The sequence below is a fragment of the Entamoeba invadens genome (assembly GCF_000330505.1).
Source record: "Entamoeba invadens IP1 unplaced genomic scaffold scaff_1105074726711, whole genome shotgun sequence".
In the NCBI taxonomy this organism is placed as follows: domain Eukaryota; phylum Evosea; order Mastigamoebida; family Endamoebidae; genus Entamoeba; species Entamoeba invadens.
The window spans coordinates 455,674-474,910 of record NW_004443648.1 but is presented as its reverse complement, the minus strand read 5'-3'; the positions used below and the strand labels follow the sequence as shown (position 1 = coordinate 474,910).

At 34.4% G+C, this 19,237-nt stretch overlaps 11 protein-coding genes across 11 annotated transcripts; 7 read left to right on the top strand and 4 right to left on the bottom strand.

Annotated features, from left to right (window-relative positions):
* Nucleotides 1-123: 123 nt before the first annotated feature.
* EIN_055190 (hypothetical protein) lies at nucleotides 124-1,125 on the top strand (the record flags this gene model as incomplete). The annotated part of the gene is made up of 1 exon (XM_004259937.1): nucleotides 124-1,125. One exon carries the CDS (start codon nucleotides 124-126, stop codon nucleotides 1,123-1,125), a length of 1,002 nt encoding a protein of 333 aa, XP_004259985.1.
* Nucleotides 1,126-1,201: 76 nt separating this feature from the next.
* EIN_055180 (ankyrin repeat-containing protein, putative) lies at nucleotides 1,202-1,825 on the bottom strand (the record flags this gene model as incomplete). Its single annotated transcript, XM_004259936.1, has 1 exon — nucleotides 1,202-1,825. One exon carries the CDS (start codon nucleotides 1,823-1,825, stop codon nucleotides 1,202-1,204), a length of 624 nt encoding a protein of 207 aa, XP_004259984.1.
* Nucleotides 1,826-2,180: 355 nt separating this feature from the next.
* EIN_055170 (hypothetical protein) lies at nucleotides 2,181-3,164 on the top strand (the record flags this gene model as incomplete). Its single annotated transcript, XM_004259935.1, has 1 exon — nucleotides 2,181-3,164. The coding sequence occupies one exon, from the start codon at nucleotides 2,181-2,183 to the stop codon at nucleotides 3,162-3,164; it is 984 nt and encodes a 327-aa protein (XP_004259983.1).
* A 125-nt stretch (nucleotides 3,165-3,289) lies between these two features.
* On the bottom strand, nucleotides 3,290-4,864 carry EIN_055160 (hypothetical protein; the record flags this gene model as incomplete). The annotated part of the gene is made up of 1 exon (XM_004259934.1): nucleotides 3,290-4,864. One exon carries the CDS (start codon nucleotides 4,862-4,864, stop codon nucleotides 3,290-3,292), a length of 1,575 nt encoding a protein of 524 aa, XP_004259982.1.
* Nucleotides 4,865-5,838: 974 nt separating this feature from the next.
* EIN_055150 (hypothetical protein) lies at nucleotides 5,839-7,925 on the top strand (the record flags this gene model as incomplete). The annotated part of the gene is made up of 2 exons (XM_004259933.1): nucleotides 5,839-6,022; nucleotides 6,259-7,925. The coding sequence occupies 2 exons, from the start codon at nucleotides 5,839-5,841 to the stop codon at nucleotides 7,923-7,925; spliced, it is 1,851 nt and encodes a 616-aa protein (XP_004259981.1).
* Nucleotides 7,926-10,302: 2,377 nt separating this feature from the next.
* Nucleotides 10,303-12,292, top strand: EIN_055140 (rap GTPase-activating protein, putative; the record flags this gene model as incomplete). Its single annotated transcript, XM_004259932.1, has 3 exons — nucleotides 10,303-11,107; nucleotides 11,209-11,853; nucleotides 12,027-12,292. The coding sequence occupies 3 exons, from the start codon at nucleotides 10,303-10,305 to the stop codon at nucleotides 12,290-12,292; spliced, it is 1,716 nt and encodes a 571-aa protein (XP_004259980.1).
* A 167-nt stretch (nucleotides 12,293-12,459) lies between these two features.
* EIN_055130 (hypothetical protein) lies at nucleotides 12,460-14,339 on the bottom strand (the record flags this gene model as incomplete). The annotated part of the gene is made up of 4 exons (XM_004259931.1): nucleotides 12,460-12,707; nucleotides 12,835-14,143; nucleotides 14,201-14,280; nucleotides 14,333-14,339. The coding sequence occupies 4 exons, from the start codon at nucleotides 14,337-14,339 to the stop codon at nucleotides 12,460-12,462; spliced, it is 1,644 nt and encodes a 547-aa protein (XP_004259979.1).
* Nucleotides 14,340-14,774: 435 nt separating this feature from the next.
* Nucleotides 14,775-16,410, top strand: EIN_055120 (hypothetical protein; the record flags this gene model as incomplete). Its single annotated transcript, XM_004259930.1, has 2 exons — nucleotides 14,775-15,098; nucleotides 15,190-16,410. The coding sequence occupies 2 exons, from the start codon at nucleotides 14,775-14,777 to the stop codon at nucleotides 16,408-16,410; spliced, it is 1,545 nt and encodes a 514-aa protein (XP_004259978.1).
* Nucleotides 16,411-16,463: 53 nt separating this feature from the next.
* EIN_055110 (hypothetical protein) lies at nucleotides 16,464-17,439 on the top strand (the record flags this gene model as incomplete). The annotated part of the gene is made up of 3 exons (XM_004259929.1): nucleotides 16,464-17,144; nucleotides 17,183-17,254; nucleotides 17,308-17,439. 3 exons carry the CDS (start codon nucleotides 16,464-16,466, stop codon nucleotides 17,437-17,439), a joined length of 885 nt encoding a protein of 294 aa, XP_004259977.1.
* Nucleotides 17,440-17,496: 57 nt separating this feature from the next.
* Nucleotides 17,497-18,042, bottom strand: EIN_055100 (pre-mRNA-splicing factor ISY1, putative; the record flags this gene model as incomplete). Its single annotated transcript, XM_004259928.1, has 1 exon — nucleotides 17,497-18,042. The coding sequence occupies one exon, from the start codon at nucleotides 18,040-18,042 to the stop codon at nucleotides 17,497-17,499; it is 546 nt and encodes a 181-aa protein (XP_004259976.1).
* Nucleotides 18,043-18,639: 597 nt separating this feature from the next.
* On the top strand, nucleotides 18,640-19,237 carry EIN_055090 (Ser/Thr phosphatase family protein; the record flags this gene model as incomplete). Its single annotated transcript, XM_004259927.1, has 2 exons — nucleotides 18,640-19,073; nucleotides 19,135-19,237. Coding segments are annotated over 2 exons (537 nt in total), but the record flags the coding sequence as incomplete, so codon positions are not given.

The window sequence follows — 19,237 nt, the reverse complement described above, 5'->3', positions numbered from 1 at the left end:
TGTAATGACGTTTTCTTGAAGAACTGAAAACGACTTTTTGGCTATTTGGCAAAGTTTGACAACAAACTCCAAAATTCATAAACTGCGCCAGAAATGCAACCAACAAATTGTGAAGTGAAAAACATGTTTTATCGCAGTAGTAATTACTCTGTTTTAGTCATGAACATCGTCAATTATGGCAATTTGACTGTACAAACTACTCGGTATGCAAAAAGCGTTTTAAACATGGGTGGACAACAAAAATCGCTTGATGACAATTTTGAGAATGGTGAAGGCAACAAATTTCAAAAGAAAGAAAGTCCCACGCTCCATCAATGTAAAGAACAAAAAGACTCTCAAACCCCTCGGCGGGATCGGTCTCTTAAAGTTTCAAAACATCCACAAAATCTTCCGAAGTCAAAGACCGATTTTTTTGAAAAAAACGAGAAAGTCAAATTTTCACCGTCCATCGTAAAAAATGAAAAATCACCTCGACGAGAAAAACGTGACACTCCTGAAGTGATAAGGCAGCGTGGTCTTGAAAAAGCCACACTTCTTCTTGCTCAAATAGACAAAGAGGTATCAGAGATGTCGATCTCTGATATCGATCAGTTCTGCCACCCCCAACAAGGGCTTTCAAGTACACCACCAAAATCATTTGTTAGCCTCTTGCAAGAGTACACAAACAAACACCACTTTGCTGTCATTTTTGATTCGGAACAACACAGCTTGGACACTGCAACACTGTGGAGTATATTAAAAGGGCGGAGGAACATTATGATAGTTATAGAAGACACACGAGGAGACGTTTTTGGGTCGTTTCATTCGGTAGTTGCGAATGGGATTGGGATCTACTCGCAAAAGGATTTTTCGCACTTTGTATTTTCGCTGCAAAACACGTCGAACTGTCCAACGAAGTTTGGGATCAAAAAACTGGGTGAAGTGTTAAAGATTAGTGGAGGAGAGAACACGCTACTTGTGGTCAACGATTTCATTCAATTGAACCGAGAAGAATCGTTCTTTGTAACGCCAAAGGTGTTTTGGAGAACGTTTTTGGATGACACGGATAAAGGGACCAAATTTATAAGTGGGGAGGAGAGGGGGTTTTTCATTGAAAATGTTCAAATACTACAATGGGAAGATTAAGACTGTTTATTGAATTTTGAAGTAATAAAATATTGGTTAATAAGTGTCACATAGTATTTATACGAAACAGTAACACTCATTGTTTGGATTGGTCTGGTGAAAGTTTCTCGCCGGCGTCTGCGAAGGAGATTTTAGTCTCACTAGTTGACTGATCTGTCTCGGTTTTTTCGCGTGTTTCTTTGATGTCTTTTTGCTCAACTTTCTCAACTTTCGCGTCTTTTTCATCGTCAAATTGTTCAACAACGAAAGCGTCGGACCCATCATCAGCTTGTGTGTCGAGATCGACGTCAGAAGGTAACTCTCCTATTAACAACGCGACTATGTCTTCATTATCTTCTTCTAAAGCCAATTCCAATGGCGTTTTCAGTTGTGTGTTCAAGACGCTTTTGTCCGCTCCATTTTTGAGAAGCATATCGACAATTTCTGGTGTGGACCGAACTGCCCAATGGAGTGGAGTACTTCCAGAAAGGTTTTTGACATTAATCAATGGCTTCATTTGCGGGAACGACAGAAGGTATTCCAAAAGTTCTTTATAACTGTTGGCAACAGCATAATGTAAGGCTGAGTTCCCGTTTTCATTCATCACTGTCAAAATGTCGGCGTCTTGCCCCACAAAGGCTTTCACTATATCCAACTCTCCAAGGCGTACTTGTTCAAGAAAAATTTCAACGGAATCTTCACTGAATCCGTTCGTTTGCATTGGAGTGTTAACTTTATTTGTTCAATTCTTTTTTTTAACAAACCCTTCAATCATTTTGTTATTAAAATGTTTTTCATTTTGTTATTGTTTGTAAAAATGGTATTAAAATGTTATTATTTTTTTGAAACTTTCAAAAATAAAAATGGAATTCAATGGCATTTCAATAGTTTTCAATATTTCAAAATTATAATTTGTTATGAAAAATGTTTTGCTAAAAGAAAATGGGGTGAACTTTCAGGAATTGTTTTGAGCAAGACAGTGAATTATGAATTATTTAGGAAGAAGACGAGAACCACCAAAAAAATATGAAATAGAGTCTGAGTAATACTAAAATATTACTTAAATACTTTGAGGAATGGACCCCCTTCAACCTTGTGCACCTCAATATCTCAGATGTTCGCTTTCAACTCCTTTGTTTAGTCAGACTTCTCAAACACAACGCCAAAGTCCTTTACAAAGGTACTACGATGCACCTTCTATGGTTCCTCAAAGTTCTCAATACACTCAAAGTAGTCAGTTTAGTACAGTTCAAATACCATATTCTTTCCAGGTTGTACGTCCAGTGTTCCAGTCGTCATTCTCTCAAGTGACATGTGCACCTCTTACCTCATCTTGTGAACAACAAGACTTAAAGACTCAACAACAGTATCCACTCTCTACTTTTGGTGAACAAGGAGGTAGACACTCAATGACCTTTTTACAACCTCCACTTCTTAGAAATAGAATGTCTCCAATTAACTTCACTGTGCAAACAAAGCTAGATCCCATTACTTCATCTTTTAAAAATACAGAAGAACGCACCAGAGCCTTTTCGACTCAAACTATACACAGACAACATCTTGACCTCGACAATTTGTCATTCAAATCAGAAAAGACTACTCTCAAGTCCAAGTATTCCATGTCTGAGGACTTAGATATTGAAAAGGTCACATCGAAAGTGGACAAAAAGTTGATGAGTGCCTCGCACAGTCCAATTAGAAAAGCCGATATTTACACAGGTTTAACTGAATTTGATACATTAGAAGAAGCCATTGGCTACTTAACAGACTGGGCAACATCACAAGGACTGATCATCAGAAAGGGAAGTGCAAATAACAAGACCAACAAAGATGGAACAAGGAAGAAGCAAGTATTAGTCTGCCAATGTTCTGGGAAGTACCGAAGTACATCATGCAATCCCAAAGATACTTCTGGATCGAGTTTTGAAGAACCACACCAAGAACGAAAAAAGCGAAAGAGTAAGAAGACTGAATGCCCTTTTAGGATCAACCTCAATTTCAAAGCCAAACTTGGGAAGTGGAAAATCACGAAGATGGTTTTACAACACAACCACTTGTAGTTTTCATTCAATGAAAGCAAATTGTACCTCTTACGTGTTAACTTATTATTAGTATAGTATATTTAAAAGTAAATTTGCTATAAAATTTGGTTTACTGATAATTTGAAACGAGAGAAAAGTGTAAATTACTGGATCACTTTGTTGTTCAGTTTGAGGCTTTTTGGCTTTATTTTGGAAGAGTTCAACATTTTAACAACATTCGGACTGAATGAGACATCTGCACTCTCAAGTTTGTCTGTAAGTGAAAATGTGTTTATTTTGGCGCACATGTTGATCTTCAAATTCACCAATTTGTCACACCCTTCCACACAAGTCAAAGTTGGAATCCCAACTAACGAAATTGAAGTTACTGTGTCCATCAGACTCAGTTTTGTAAGTCCGTTAAATGTTTGAATACTCAAATCTTCAATTTTTGCTGTTTGAAGTACATCGGCATTTCCAGTACACATCCTTAAGATGATAACTTTAACAGTCTCAGGAATCTTTTCAGGAATAATACAGTTGACCAATGTTAATGAAATCGGATGAACGTCAAATTTCAAATTTTTGTTTTCGGTGATGCCGTCGACTCTCATTTTTCCGTTGATCTCCAAACTTGTAATAGTAGATGGTATAAGCATCGACAAGTCTTCGTTTCGGGTTGTTTCTATTTTCAATTCTCTGAGTTGTGTGTGTGCTCTAAGATCATTTTCAACATTCCCACTATCTCGCATTTCTTTTAACATGTTTTCTTGTCGTTTGGTTAACTCTATTTGCTCCTCTAACCGTTTTCTCTCGTACTCTTTTCGTCTCTCGAACACATCATCTTCAGTTTCTAGTACATTTTGGAAATCGTCGTTTTCAGAGTCCGAATCAGACTCTGAATTACTCTCTTCAAACAACTCGACCCTCCAATCTCTTCTTCGCTTGTGTTTTCTGTTCTCCACCTTCTCATCTTGTTTTTCAAGTTTTTCGACGTCTTCCACTTTCCCTCCCCACCACGTTTTCTTTTCTTTTTTCTTCTCAAAACTTTCATGGTCAACCTTTCTGGTAAACATCTCGTCGGGCATATATTTGTGGTAGGTGACGTTATCAATATTGGGTTCAACCCAGAACTCGGCCTTCTCTTGAAACTCCAAATTATTTCCTTTGACATTTCTTCCAAACACAACATCTCCAACAAACACTGCTTTTTGTTTCATAACGACATCTCCCTCAAACTCCACCCTTTTGTTGAACGTCACATTGCCCTCAAACACCGAAGACCCGCCAAAGTGCACTTTATCAGTAAAAAGGACTTCGTTATAAAACGTCGCTGTTTTGTTGAAAGTGGGTTTGTTTTTAAACGAGACGTTGTTGTAAAAAACAACATCATTCTGAAACACGGAAGTCTCCTCGACCTCGGCATTTTCTTTTTCCGCCTCAGAGTATTCCAATCTCTTGACTGTCTCGCTCAATTTCATCCTCCCGATGAAGCCCTTCAGTCGTATCGTTTCGACATGAAAATCTGAGAGATTGACAGCAGAGCTGTTCTGATTTACTTCAATAGTTTCAAAACTATACATTTTAACCAAGTTGTTGACTTCAGCACTTGTTGCCATTTCTGCGTTGATACAAATCCCACGTTTTGTTTGTTCGGCCGAAAAAATTGAATTTTTCGCAAAGGAAAGTAACGTTGGTGGTATTTCGCAGTCCAAAACGACTTTAAATCTCCCACTCATCACCGCAAAAATTGAGAAAATTTTTTGAAAACCTTCATTGTCTTTAATTGTTTTTATTATTATAGTTCCTTCATAGTGTTTTTGCGTGTCGTTCACGACATTTGCCAAGTCTATCCACGTCGTTTTGGAAACCTCAACCCAAATTGTGATATTTTCAAGATGTGGTAAACGGTGGATTGTATCTTTCAGACTTATCAATGAAATAAGTTCTATCGTTAATTTTCTTGTTCCCAAAAAAAGGTTGAAGAGTTTTAAAATTTGTTCGGCATTGGAAAAACATTTTATCTCATAAATGTTATTGCCCAAAACTTTCAAAGCGGACATGTTTGTGATTTTTTCGGTTTTGTGAATAGTTAAAACTATTTTAGATTGCCTATCTAAGAGTAGTTGAGTACACGTGGCGTCTTGTAAGTTCTGAAGACCACAGTATATCACTTTCTCTGGAAAATTTGTCAACTCCTTTTTAAAAGTTGAGTTAACAAATAAAGTGTTATTCGTCAAAAACTCAGCACACGTTGCAATTCTTTTAGAAACACATAATAAATTCACAAAATCGCGTTTTGTTGTGATTCGAAATAAAATCTGACAAATGTCTCCTTTGCGCAACATCACGTTTTTTGAATAGATGATCTCGCTTTGATTTTTATTGTAAATATCGCCTCATATGAAAATGTTGTAATAAAATAAGTGTACTATTTCGTTTCGTAACTTTTATAGGATATAATGGTACATTTTTATTAATAAATAAAAAGTTGAAGTTGAAAAGAAATTTTTTTTTTAAATTATATAGTTAATTAATATTGAGTAAGTAATAAGTAAACTAATTGTTTTTTTAATTTAAAATAATAATAAATAACTAAATTATAATTAAATTATAATACAGTGTCTAAAACAATTCAAATTAATGAAGAATTAAAATAAAACTATAAAAAACCATAAAAAGCTATACACCCAATGTTGAACTTTTAAGCTTAATGAGTTCATTTATCAGTGATTACTCGCAAAAACACACTTTTGATGATTACGTGAAGATACTTAAACAACTTCTTGGTTCCAATACAGAAACTTTGAACGAACACTGGGGTGTGATATGGGCTTCTTTGAGCACGTTACTTGAAATGACTTTAGGAACACTTGCTTCTGGAAAATTGAAAATTGGTTTGTTTTTTTATTGATTATTAATTTGTTAATAGTTAATTTATAACACACGTGGATTTCTTATAATCCTTTTCATGATTTATGGTTTTTAATAATATAACGAAAATATATTAATTATGTTAATATATTAATATTATTTAATTTATGAATTCCATGGTAAATATTATAATACAATTTTAATACATTATTTGAAAAAAATATTGTTAATTTAATTAATATTATTTACTAAAAAAAAGCGAGTGAAGACAGTGAGATTCTTAAAGGTGAATTTATTCAACAGTTACACATCATCGATTTATCGGAAGAAGCGAACATTCATTTTAATTACGCGTTGGACAAAACGAAAATTTTTGAGAACAAAGATTTTATGAAAATCTCGCAAAATCAGAGTTTTTCAATCAATCGATTTAACATTCTTTCGAGAGCCCATAAAGAAGAAATCGGACAATTGATACAAACACATTCCCCTATCACTTACACTTTTATGATTAAAACAGACGGAGAAAACGCTACCGTATTACACTTTATCTATTTACCAATATTAAGATTAATGAAACAGTCGGCATCACCATATTACTTAATATGTTTGACTTTGGTATTACCACTCCCAAAAGAAAAGATATCTGAAAATATTGAGTTCAAAGATCCTCAAGATGAAAAATCCGAAAAAAATCTGGAAAAAACTGACACGAAAAGTGATGAAACGCAGAACGAGAAAGAAGCCAAAAGTGGGGAAGAACCTTTTGAAATAAAAGGCGAAAAAAAAGAAGAAGAAACTATCGACCCTGTTGAGGAAGGGATCAGAAAGGTATTTGAAAAGCAAAACACCAACCATGACACAATGATTCAATTCGAGGCAGTTAAAGGGTTGTCAATATATAGACACACTTTGGAACTATTGACTGACTCCATCAATTTAATGATATACAATGCAACACTTGATGTGTTTAAGTATATCACTATACAGAACTTCCAACCAGAAAAGGCAAAAAAGTTGGCGAAGGATAATATGAATAACACAATTCTTAATATCACAGAATGCTTTTCTCATGCTGTTAAATGCTTGATATTCCCTTCCGAATTTTCTGTCGTTACGGCGTTGCCACAAGTTTTGTCGCCAAAAGATGAAAAAGACGGTAAAAAGGAGAAGAAAGAAAAAAAACCGGAAATGCCGTTTAACGCCAAATTCCTCTCAATGGTATTAACAGCACATTTAGAAACATACTTCACCATTGTGTTGGTCAACACACAGTCAAACATCAACTTTTTCCACACGATTTTTTCGGCTCTAAACCCGCCCAACTTTTCTACAACAACAAATATTCCATTCACTTCGTTTCCGTTCTTTTTACCCAAGAAAAACATGTTTTTGCGAACTATATACATAACAGAGCTCGAACAAAACTCGCTCTATGATATTCCTCTGCCTTATTGTGTTGTTAATTGTCTTTCAATGCAGGTGGCTGTCTCGAAGAGTGTGTCAACATTTGAGCACTTTTCTTATAGAGCGACTGCCCACATTGTGAGGGCAGCAAAGATATTGCACTGCCAAATTCCCATTGCTACTTTACCACCAGAAAGGAGTATTCGAATGTTACAAAGATGTCCAACAACAGAAATCATCTCGAACAGAATCCTGAACTATTACTTCTCAGGAAAACAACATTTGTGTTATATTGAATTGTCCAAGTTCATCGAGTACTACCAACAGAAAGCTCGGATTGTGTTGTCTGTTGTGAAGAGTGGAGGTGTTCTTGCAGACATATTAACAGAGCTTGAAGACATTTTTGTGTGCAACGAAGCCGATGAGATGATGCTTATCTTAAGTTTTTTGAAAAGCGACTTAGCTTTGACTGCGAGGTTCTTTGCGTTGATTGAGAAGAGAGTGCGTATAGATTACTAACTCTTGTTTTTAGAACTGGCTTTTCCGTGTATTTTATCTTCTTTTAGTTTGTTATAACCGTGTTACTATGTTGTTTAAACAATGATTAAAAGTAGTTTATTAATCTGAACATTACAATTTGTATAAGCTTCTAATATTATTTTTCGTCGTTGCCTTTTTTGCCCAGTCCGTCTCATCAAGTCGAACACATAAGCCTTTATCAAATGAAATTTTTTGTTCTAAATCTTTTAAACTCGTCTATACATTGATAATACTGATTATTATGTGTTCCATCAATAATACAATGAAGTCCATTGATCTCATACTCGCAAATAAACTGTTTTTTCACTTCATTGTTCTCTCGAGATATTGTTTCTGAGTTTAGATGTGAAGTCTTTCTGCTTAATACTTAGAAACTTCACATAGCTTGTTTTTATATGAATTTTTACTCACCCTAGTGCATTTAATTCAACTTGGGCATTTAAATATCCATTTTACGTCTCTGAACATCTATAAAAGTCGTTATGGTAAACGTCTTCATCAACACAGTAACATTTCTCATTGTTACAAATCATTTTTCTGCACTTTTATTTACAGATAGCATCATCACAGGCTCTTGACTCTTCTCTTTAGTTTTTCCAAGAGACCACAATGACCTTTTTCACTCTCATTTGAAATTTCTTCATATTCACATGGAATAAAGCCAAATGGTATTTGAGACTTGTCAACACATTTTGTGCCTGAGCATATATCCGAATTATTAAAAACTCGAAAAACAAAATGTTGTTGAGATTATTTAGTTCTTCACTATATCAGTCATACAATATAATCCATCTTCTTTGCAATCAAAATTACACTCCGTTTTAATTGTTAAAGCTAATAATATGAAAATGAAAAACATTAAAATGTGAGTTGAACTGGGGCAGGCTTTTCCCACCCTCACCCCGTCTAAATATAGAATTTATTTACTATATTTTATAATTTTATAATTATAATTATAGTAAATGGGCGTTTTGGATAATATTAGGTCTGGTTCCCGAATTCAAGAAATGCCGAAAAATCACCTCGAGTTAGTGAAAACCGAGTGAGACGGAGCATTGAAAAGAAGGCTCTGAAGGCCGCACTCAAACAGTCTGTTTGTGCACCGTTTCACCCACTTTCCAAGTCCTCCCTTGGCGCGGATCCCCCCTGACCCCCTTGCAAGCGGGGGGGAACCACATCCGCGTCCACACAGTACGGACAAGGAAAGTGGGCGACATGGGGACGCACAAACAGTGGCTGAAAAGTGGACTCCCTTCAAAAAACACTCGCGGCAAATATTTTATTTTGATAAACGGGTGGGAAAGGACAGTCCCGAGTTGAACTTCAACCTAAAAGTGTGTACAAAAAGTTTTTGTTACATTGTGGAAAGTAATCTGAACACAAAAAATTCAACTAATTTACTATATTTTAATTAATATTACATTAATTTTTCATAACTATAAATTTACTAATATAATATAATATATTGTAATAACACTTTCTATATCTTATTATTTTTATGTTTTTATAAAGTTCATCATAATCAATAATATTTTTGATATCGGAACTTGAAATACCTTTTTTTTCAATTAAAAAAAAAGAAAAATTAGAAATTAAAAAAATTTTCTAAATAACCTGATTTAGTAGATAAATTACAATTTTTTACGATATTTTTCGAACACGAAAGTTTTATTACAATATTTAATAAAAAAAATTATAATTTTAAAATCAAGTAGTTAATTTCTATTTTTTGTACCATTTGAATTATGTTTAAAAATATTAAGAGTATTTTTTTGTATAATATATTATATTATATATATAATATAATACCAGTTTTTACTTTATTTTTGTTATTAATATCACAATAATATTGTTTATTCATTTGAAAAGTTTATAATGTTAATTGTAATATAAAATATTAAATACTCTTCAAAAATTTGTTTTTTTTGTTTTCCGGCATAAATTTTAATATTTCTAAATTTTGTTTTTATAAAAATGATACTATAATAATACTATATTATTTATATTAAAAAAATCACCACAAATAAAAAAAAATATTTTATCAGTGACGATAATTTTTCAAAACTCACATTTTTTTCTCATTAGTAATAAATTTTTTGATTTATTTATTTTTGTGTTCAAATTTATTCAATTTCAAAACAAAAACAATAATTTTTAAAAGATTTTTGATTATTTTTGTAAAAAACCCAAAAACAATTTACATTTCAGTTTGATTTCAGTGTTATAAAATTAAGTAAATTGTTATTCTAAAATAAGAAAATATGATCACATATTAATACAAACTATACTCAAACTATTAATACTTCTAATACAACAACACTGATTAAAAGACTTCAACTACAAATAACAATAGACGATGAGCAAAATAACACCACCCCCTCCACCACCGAACCCAGTCGATCCAAAACGGACTTCAATAAAACCAAACGCACCACCACCACCCAAATCGACTATAATAGATTCACATATACGAAGACCATCGCGTAACATGTTACAACGAAAAGAATCAATCGACGACATCAATTTAGTCTTACAAACAGAAAAGACAAAAAACCCATTTGGTCTGAGTTCATTGGCTGATGACACGACAACACCAAAGAAGTCAACCATGACCCCAAGACGGTTGTCACTTGGTAACACGTTCGGAAGACTTTCAGACGTCCCCTCTTCTTCTTCAAAAAAGAAGAAACACAAAGGATTTTTCAATTTGTTCAAGAAGAAGGAAGACGAAATTCAAATCAGTGAGCCGGAAATGTTTAAGAAGACGATGAGTGTCAGGGTAGACACCGCTATTAACCCTTTTCTGAAATTCGACGGAAAGTCGGAAAAGGCGATCATCCCTATTAAACCCCCTTTACCTATGCTGAACAAAAGAGACGTCAAATGTCGAGAAGAGTACTTTTCTCTTATCGACCAAATGGTTTCGCAACAATTACTTTATGATGAATGGAGTTCACCTGTTGTTCCTATTGAAAAGTGGACTATGAACTATCCACTTGGATGGGAGAAAAAGTGTTTAGTCGACACCACTTCTATTAAAGATGGGTATTGTATTGAAATTGGCGAGAATGCAGAAACTCAAAATACTGAACTGAATGATTATTACTTTGTAGATGTCACTGCAGACTATTTGTTCTTTGGAAAGTATATACAAAACAATCGTTTGTTCTTTTTTAATTATTAATTTATAATTATTAATTAAATCCATTTAATTATTAACTAACTATTAATGAACTATATTTAATCATCTATTCACAACAAGCCGAAGCAGAACACTACGTCTTGGCCGATTCGAAAGATCCGGTATCGGTAAGTACCGTCCCATGTAAACACGATAACTTCAGAAGAGCTTTTGTCTGTTCGAAGCGTGGGTTCTTGCGATGTTTTATACCAAATGAAGTGACAAAGATTAAAGACTACTCTGAGGTGTTTCCCGATATCTCAAAAGGACGGTTCTTTAAAGTTGGGAGTCAAAAAAAGAAGTTTGAAGATGAGATCTCTCGCATTGAAGCGATGAGTGCGGTGACCCATTACAAATTTGGAGTTTTGTATAGGAAAGCGGGTCAAACGACAGAGAACGAAATGTTTGGGAACACAACAGCATCGCCAGCCTTTTACAAATTTTTGGATTTGATTGCGACGAAAACGGAGTTGAAAAATTTCACGAAGTACCGTGGTGGATTAGACGTGAAAAGTCAATCCACTGGGTTATATAGTTATTACACGACTTTTTGTGAATATGAGATCATGTTCCACGTCTCTACTTTATTACCAGAACAACCAAATGATTTACAACGTGTTGAAAAGAAGAGACATATCGGAAATGATATCGTCGTTTTTATCTTTAAAGAGCACAACGACACTATTGAACAGTTCAATCCAACACTTATGACTTCACAATTCAATCGTTTGTTATTCTTAACGTGTACTTACTATTAATAATTATTATTATACTATTATTATCTAATTTAAATGAACCTAATCTATAACTTTGATATATATTATTATTAATTAATCTGTATTATTGTATAGTTATAATATATATAACTATATATATTGAACAATAAAATAACTCAATAGACGTCTTTGTCATTATCGACCCGAACACAAACGGCGAAGATAATGACGGCTATACAATTAACATCTCTTGCAAATCATCTGTATCGCCATTCCCACCTTTCATGACAACAAATTATTACCCACACAATCAAGAAACAAGAGAATTCATCTTGAGAAAAGTAATCAACGCGGAAAGAACTGCACTCTTTTCAACCGCCTTCAAGGGAAACGCTACCAAGACACGCGCACAGCAACTCACATATCTGTTTAACAGCATAAAGGAGTGATTTTGTACACAATTATTATTGTATCATGTTATATAGTTTATTATAGTTCATTTTATAAACAGTAAAAACAAATTGTATAAATATAGTTAAATTTTCGATTTGGTTTGGTACAACCCTAGAAACACAACAATACACAACAATTCTTTGATATTTGATAACAAGAGGTATTATGGCTCCAATAAGACATTTCCACACTCGAAAGACACCCCATTTTTACATTGCAGTTTCACACTGGCGATTTTTCCATTGAAGTGATCAGCTCTTAAAGCATATGGTTGCCGGTAATCCATAAAGAGTGAAGACTCGTTTGTGTGAAGAGATGGACTCATACAATTCCAAGGAGGTTGTTCTATCACAAAAATGTATGGTTTTGATGGTGTCACACTACGACTTGATAACACACATGAATAAGATGCTATGTATTAACATATAAGATTCATTATAGTTTCAATAGTTTTATATTCTAACTATATATTATTATCAATATTATTAATATAAATATTAATATATATATAGTGAATTATAAATATAGTAAAACAAACGTTGGACTAATACAAGAGTAAGCAAAGTCAAAGCCCCCGATAAAAATACAAAGAGAATGAGATAGAGGAACAACTTTCGAGTTCGCTTAAACATCAAAGCAAGACATATCACCAAAATACTTGCTGCTAAAAAGAGACTCAAATAGATCTGTAACGTGGCTCCCATCAAAAACGTCAAAGCGCATGAGACAATCCCAACAGTGAAAATCACACACCACCGAATAACAACGTGAATAACAATTTCAAAAAACATTTGTTCATTGGGGGTCTCAGTTGATGTTGGAAGTGAAGAACTCTTTTCTGTGTTCTTCAAAATGTTATTTGAAATTGTTTTCAAATGATTCCAGACACGATCTTTACACCACTGTGTGACATCATCTTTCCAATCACATCTCCAATAAGAAAGCCAACAAAGGAAACTGGTAATTATCGTCCACACCCATACCATCCCATAATTCGGGAAGATTCCCACTTCCAATAACGAAAGTAAAGTAAAAAAGATAGCAATGTACCAGACGACATTTTGTGGGCCAAGACCAGTCAACGCATTTTCATTCGTTTCGGTGTACAAAACGCTTTCTATGACTTTCTTAATCTCCTCTGCCACGTCATCAATCTTATGGAGATGTTGAAATTCCGTGTAAATTTCTTTCATTGACGTTATAATATAAGGAAGTAAAGCTACCATATCAACACTTAAAATTCCATCAGGAAGAACTTTGACTGCTTCAGGGTAAATCTCTTGTAAATTTTGCGCCAAAAACCCGTATTTTTGGGTCGAAAGGTCAGTCTTATAATAATAGGAATACCCAACAATTTTTCTAATGTTTTCTAAAGCACTTTGAATTCGCACAATCTCCGTTTTATACCGTTCATCACTCCGTTGTAAATAGCCCCCTTCACTCATCATCGTCCCAGCTACACATAACCGTTTGATGTTTGCATTCACTTTTTGAATCGTCAAAAAATCGTCCCGACACACGGCGACAACCGGTTGGGACATTTGCGATGGAATAACATTTTCGGCGGGCAAATAACATTTTTCTGTATATTGGAGATTGTCGGGTGTCAAACTATCGACTTTGGGCGGTGACGTGGATTCGCATTCGTCATCCGTGTCATTCGACCGTTTGCCCGTTTTGTATGGTTTTCGTTTTCGTTGGTTGACCGTGTCTGTGACAAATGCTATATACGACATACATGCCTTTTTCGCTTCTTTTCGTTTTTGCTCGGGAAGGTTTTTGTATGCAGTGCCTTGAAGGTCTGCATATAAAAACTTCAAGTGGGCGTCCCAGACGTGAGAAACCGCCTTGGTGTGAATAACATTTGAATAACATTTTTGATTTTGTATCTGAAAAAAACAAACGTTGTATTTCGTTTTCGGACCTTCCGTACATCCCGGAAATGTGCATTTCCATTCCTTGTAACGTATTCGCTTGGAAGAGCCTTTTTATCAGAAAATAATGTAAGAAAGGGTTATAAAATATGAAAAACAAACTAGACATTGTTTTACTCTTTTTAAAGATCTTAAAGTTCTTTGCATTTAATTTGAATGATTTATCCAAAATTGTCGCTTCAAGTTTTGTGTTTTTTTCTTATTTAATTATAATAAAAATGTTAATAATTATAATACAAAAAGTATTATGTTTTGCAAAAAAATAGAATTAGAATAATTATTGAAGCTACTGATTATAGTAAAAAGAACCAAAAATGAAATAATTACAAAAATATCAAAAAATCATTAAAAATGAAAAATTAAAAAATTGAAAAAAAATATTAAAAAATTATTACAAAATTTTGACTTTTGAAATTGAACTTTCAAATCCTCAAAAAACGGAGATTATGGAAGATTGTTGTTTCGGAACGATTTAACAAAAGAGGGAATTCTTATGAGGAACAAAACAACCAAATTTTAAAAACTCCAATTAGTATTCAAACGAATGGACTACAACTCGTATGTTATACTTTTCAAAGACACTTGTGGACAATTACAACACGCAAATACAGAAGTCGACGCGGTTAATATATTGAACAAATTGACAGCTCTGGTCGAGCAACGGGTTTTCTTCGACGACGACGTTGTGTTGTACTGCTTTGCATCAATGCCAATAAATACTCAATCACTTCCAATCATGAATAAAATGGCGGTGTTAGTCCAAGAATTACTCGTAAGAGTGTCGCCCGAATTCATGTTCCACCAAATTTCTTTGATGCTTGAGCAGTTCACACTTTTTGAAGTGAAGTGTCTCATCAACATTTTTATCGTTTGTTCATGACGTTACTTTGATTTTTTTGAAGTCAAAGCCATTTTTGGTTATTTTTAGTATTAAAATTTGTTGTTTCTTTGACAAAAAGGAATTACAGTCGTCTGACACCCCTCTCAGGTTTAACCACAAAATACGCATCAAACCAATTGCTCAAAAGGCACTTTTTATCGCATCAGAGTATTTGGTACAAAAATCAAAGGCGTTTTCACTCTCACAGATTGAAGAATTTGAAATCAACGCGGTTGTTTCCCTCTTTAAATCCGCGTTTTTGATTGTAACAATGACTGAGGGGCCAATCCCGAACGAAAAACCACTTCCAAATGAAATTTCTATAAAACTATTTTCAACAGACTTCTTCAACGCACTCGACAAGTTTTTGGTGTATGGGCCGACAAGAAATGGTACTGTTGATGTGATTCAGGGGGTATCCGCATTTGAGTTTGAGAGTAAGACCATGAAAGATTCGTTTTTAAATTTTGCCTTCGCCGAGTTGAACAAACTGTTTGACTTAAACGACTCGCTTGCAATTTCGCTGTCGAACACGTTTGTGTGTTTATTTGTTCCGACGAGTTACTTCACGGCGCTCTTTTTTGAACACCTCGAAAAATTTTGTATCAATTTGGTGAGGTCCATCAACACACTTAACTTCGGCGACTTGAACGACCTCCTCAACTTTCTCGGGGCATTGCAGAAATTTGCGAAAAGAGATAAAAACGGCGTCATGGGTGTTTTTGATGAACGGCTCAAAAGAGAATTTCTTCCACTTTTGTTTGTTGGAATCACACACCTGAACCAAACGATTTTTTCCGAACTGTTGGCGACAAACGCGTTCGACCCATTTGTGGAGAACATAAGCCCACTTGTTCGAGATGTGAATATCCAAGATCTCCAAGTTCTGTTTGACAGTTCGCCGTTTTGGTATTTTGTTGTGTCTGCGGCGATGGTGACAAGAGACTACAAACAAACAGACAATAATTTGGGTGAGACAGTCATGGCAAATATTGCGAGGTGCCAAAATTTAACACCAGTTGTGTTGTTTGGTGTTATCACCTTTTTGGATTCATTCGTGTTATATCGGTCGATGTACGCGACAGACGCAGAGCTTGAAATCATAATTTTGGTGCTTAACAAAGCCTTGGAGTGCAAGTGCATTTTGGCCAAAACAACAAAACTGATTGAAAGATGTTGTTTGAACGCAAAGATCCTCCAGTTTGTGCAAGCGTCGAAACTCGATATGGTACTTCTCAACATCTCTCTTGTTTGTTGTTCCTTTACTTTTATTGTATTGTGTAAATTTGAAATAATCTGACTCAATAGACCGTGAAAGACAATCGTTTCCTTCAAAAATTGATCCGAAAAGCGATGTGCAAAATGTTGAGCCCAATGTGCTTTGCAGCGGTGTTGAGTTTGCCTTTTATTGACCAAGTGCAAGTGTTTAATGATGTTTTGCACGATCTAATAGATGAACAACTTCCGTCTCTTTACTTCGTCTTTGAACAATTTGTGAAACAGAGAAATTTGGATCCAATTGTAATCAATGCGATGGCTGAAGAGGAGCAAATTCATGTTATCAAGTTGTTGGCGGCGATAGGAAGCACAACGTATTTTGTACACAGCTTTCCCATTGAATGGGTTGGTGGTGTCGATTTGTTTGTTCATCTATTTGCTATTTCATGGGGGCTAACTCACCCAACGAGGTTCGCACTCATTTCGGCGCTTCTGGTCAACGAAAAAGTTTCTTTTGGGCAACTTGGGGCGTTTGCTGAATTTTCGCTGAAGACTTATGTCCAAACCGCAGTTTCACTTATTCGGAAAAACAAACCAAAGCGGTACATTTTATTTTTAGTTGGGCTTCTCAATTACATTGAGGTTCTGGATGATGACGACGTGTTTATTACCACAAGGGATGTCGTTAAAGTAGTGGAGTCGACACAACCGTTTGATGACGAGGTGAGCAAAAATGTTTTTCAGACCCTTGCGTTGTTTGTGCATAAATCGAGGGCGACAATTGACTTTTCAATACCGATTCTCCACTTGACCAATGTTTGTTTTTTAAATTCGATATCTCAAATGACGAATAGATAATCATGAACAACAGATACAGCAACTCATTTGGACAATTGTTTTTCACGTTACTCCATTCAACAATTGCAGTTTGCTTTTTACGAAGAACGTTGGATTAATTAAATTAAAAACTCACAAACAGCCGTTTGATTCCTTAGAACAATGTGTTACTTTATTCCCACCAAACATGCGAATTCGAAACTGTCTTATTTCGTTGTCGTCATACGAAAGTCCGGCCGATTTCTGTTTGTTCTTGAGAAACATATTAAATTGATTTGTTTGTATATGTCACACATGCGCAACGACAAAGTAAATTAAACTAACATACAAATCACTCAATTTCCATATAAGACGCGTTCATTTTTTTCTTCAAGTTTCCTTCTTCGCGTCTTTCTTCTTCGAGAAGTTCTTGTGTCTCATACTCGTCCATCCCATAATACTCCTCACCAAGCAACTTTAAGTCTTCTTTAAGTTGCGTTTTCTCTTTTAAATTTGAGTTTTCTGACTTTGCTTCGGGAAGGAGTTTTGCAGCGCCGAAATACATAAAGCGCTCTTCGAAGCGTTCATCCTTTTTTGATGCAACAACACCACCCAATTCAATAATCTTTCTTTCATAGGCACAACGTTCTTTATTCAATTTGTTTATTTCGATGTTTTTCGAACGGACAGTGTTCTCGCCAATCCCCGCGTTTTGGATTTCTCCAATTTTTTGTGTCATGTCTTTAACAACCATCTGCCGCCAAAACTTTGCTTCTTGTAGTGTTTTGCACATGTTCGGGGCTTTGGGCTTTGTCTGGCGATTGTCAACAAATGTGCCTGACTGCATCAACTTCCATCGGTTCAGCATCGATTGAGCCTTCTCTTGGTTTCGTGCCATTGAATTTTAAAGTTATTTGGTAATAAAGTTATAAAGTTTAAAATTAATATAGTTTAACACTTATTGATATTTATTATAATAATACCCGTCATGAGTTAACGAATTATCTAATAATGTTTAAAATGTGTTATAATTTATATAACTTATACAGTAAAACCTCCCATAAGCTGGAGGGTGTTGTAATTTTGTTCTCTCAAGAACGGGCATTTTTAGCCAATCAAACCTTAATTACAGCTCAATAGAGAACTCTATTTATAGTTTCAGTCTAAAAAATGCCCGCTCTTCAGAAGTACCGCTCTTGGGGAGTTTTACTGTATCAATAAAATAAAATTGAATAGTTTTTTTATTGAAATATCTACACATTTTTATTTATTTATTTATTTTAATTAAAATTATAATATCATAATAGTATAAAATAGTTTGTTATAACAATTTTTTTAATAAAAATTTTCAGAAATTGTTAAATAACAAAAAAAAACATTCTATTCTTATTAACTACCCCTTTTTAAAGTTATATTAATAATTTAATTCGAGTTTATGAAATAATAATTGTTTAAATATGAATTAATATACTAATACTATAGAATTTGTTTTTAGATGACAACTTTTTTGTTTAGGGGGTGTTCATGTTGTTATGAATGCTTTTATGTTGTTACAAACTCAATAACCACAACACAGAGTATGTTTATAAATCGTGACCAGTTTTACAAAAACGGGAGATACGACTTAGATCTCCTAGAAGAGCATTACACACATGGCGGTTCAGTAGACAAATCAACAGTTTCCACCATTATCACTGAAGCCGTGCAATTATTAAAAAAAGAGCCGAACATGGTCGAGTTGAATGAAAAAGTTTTAGTGTTTGGAGACATTCATGGGAATTACTTCAATTTTCTGAACATATTGAATGATGACCAATGGAAAGAGATTGACCATGTGAAAGTCTTTCTTGGTGATTATGTGGACAGAGGAAAATACTCTGTTGAGACGATGATAACATTAATTTGTATGAAGATCAATGAACCTGACAAGTTTGTTTCTATTTAAATCAAATATTTTATAATAGTGTAACACAAATGTAATAATGAATAGAGTTGTCTTGTTGAGAGGAAACCATGAATCACTTTCTATGACACACATCTTTGGATTTGAAAGGGAATGGGTGTGGAAATACAACAGCACATATATATGGTAT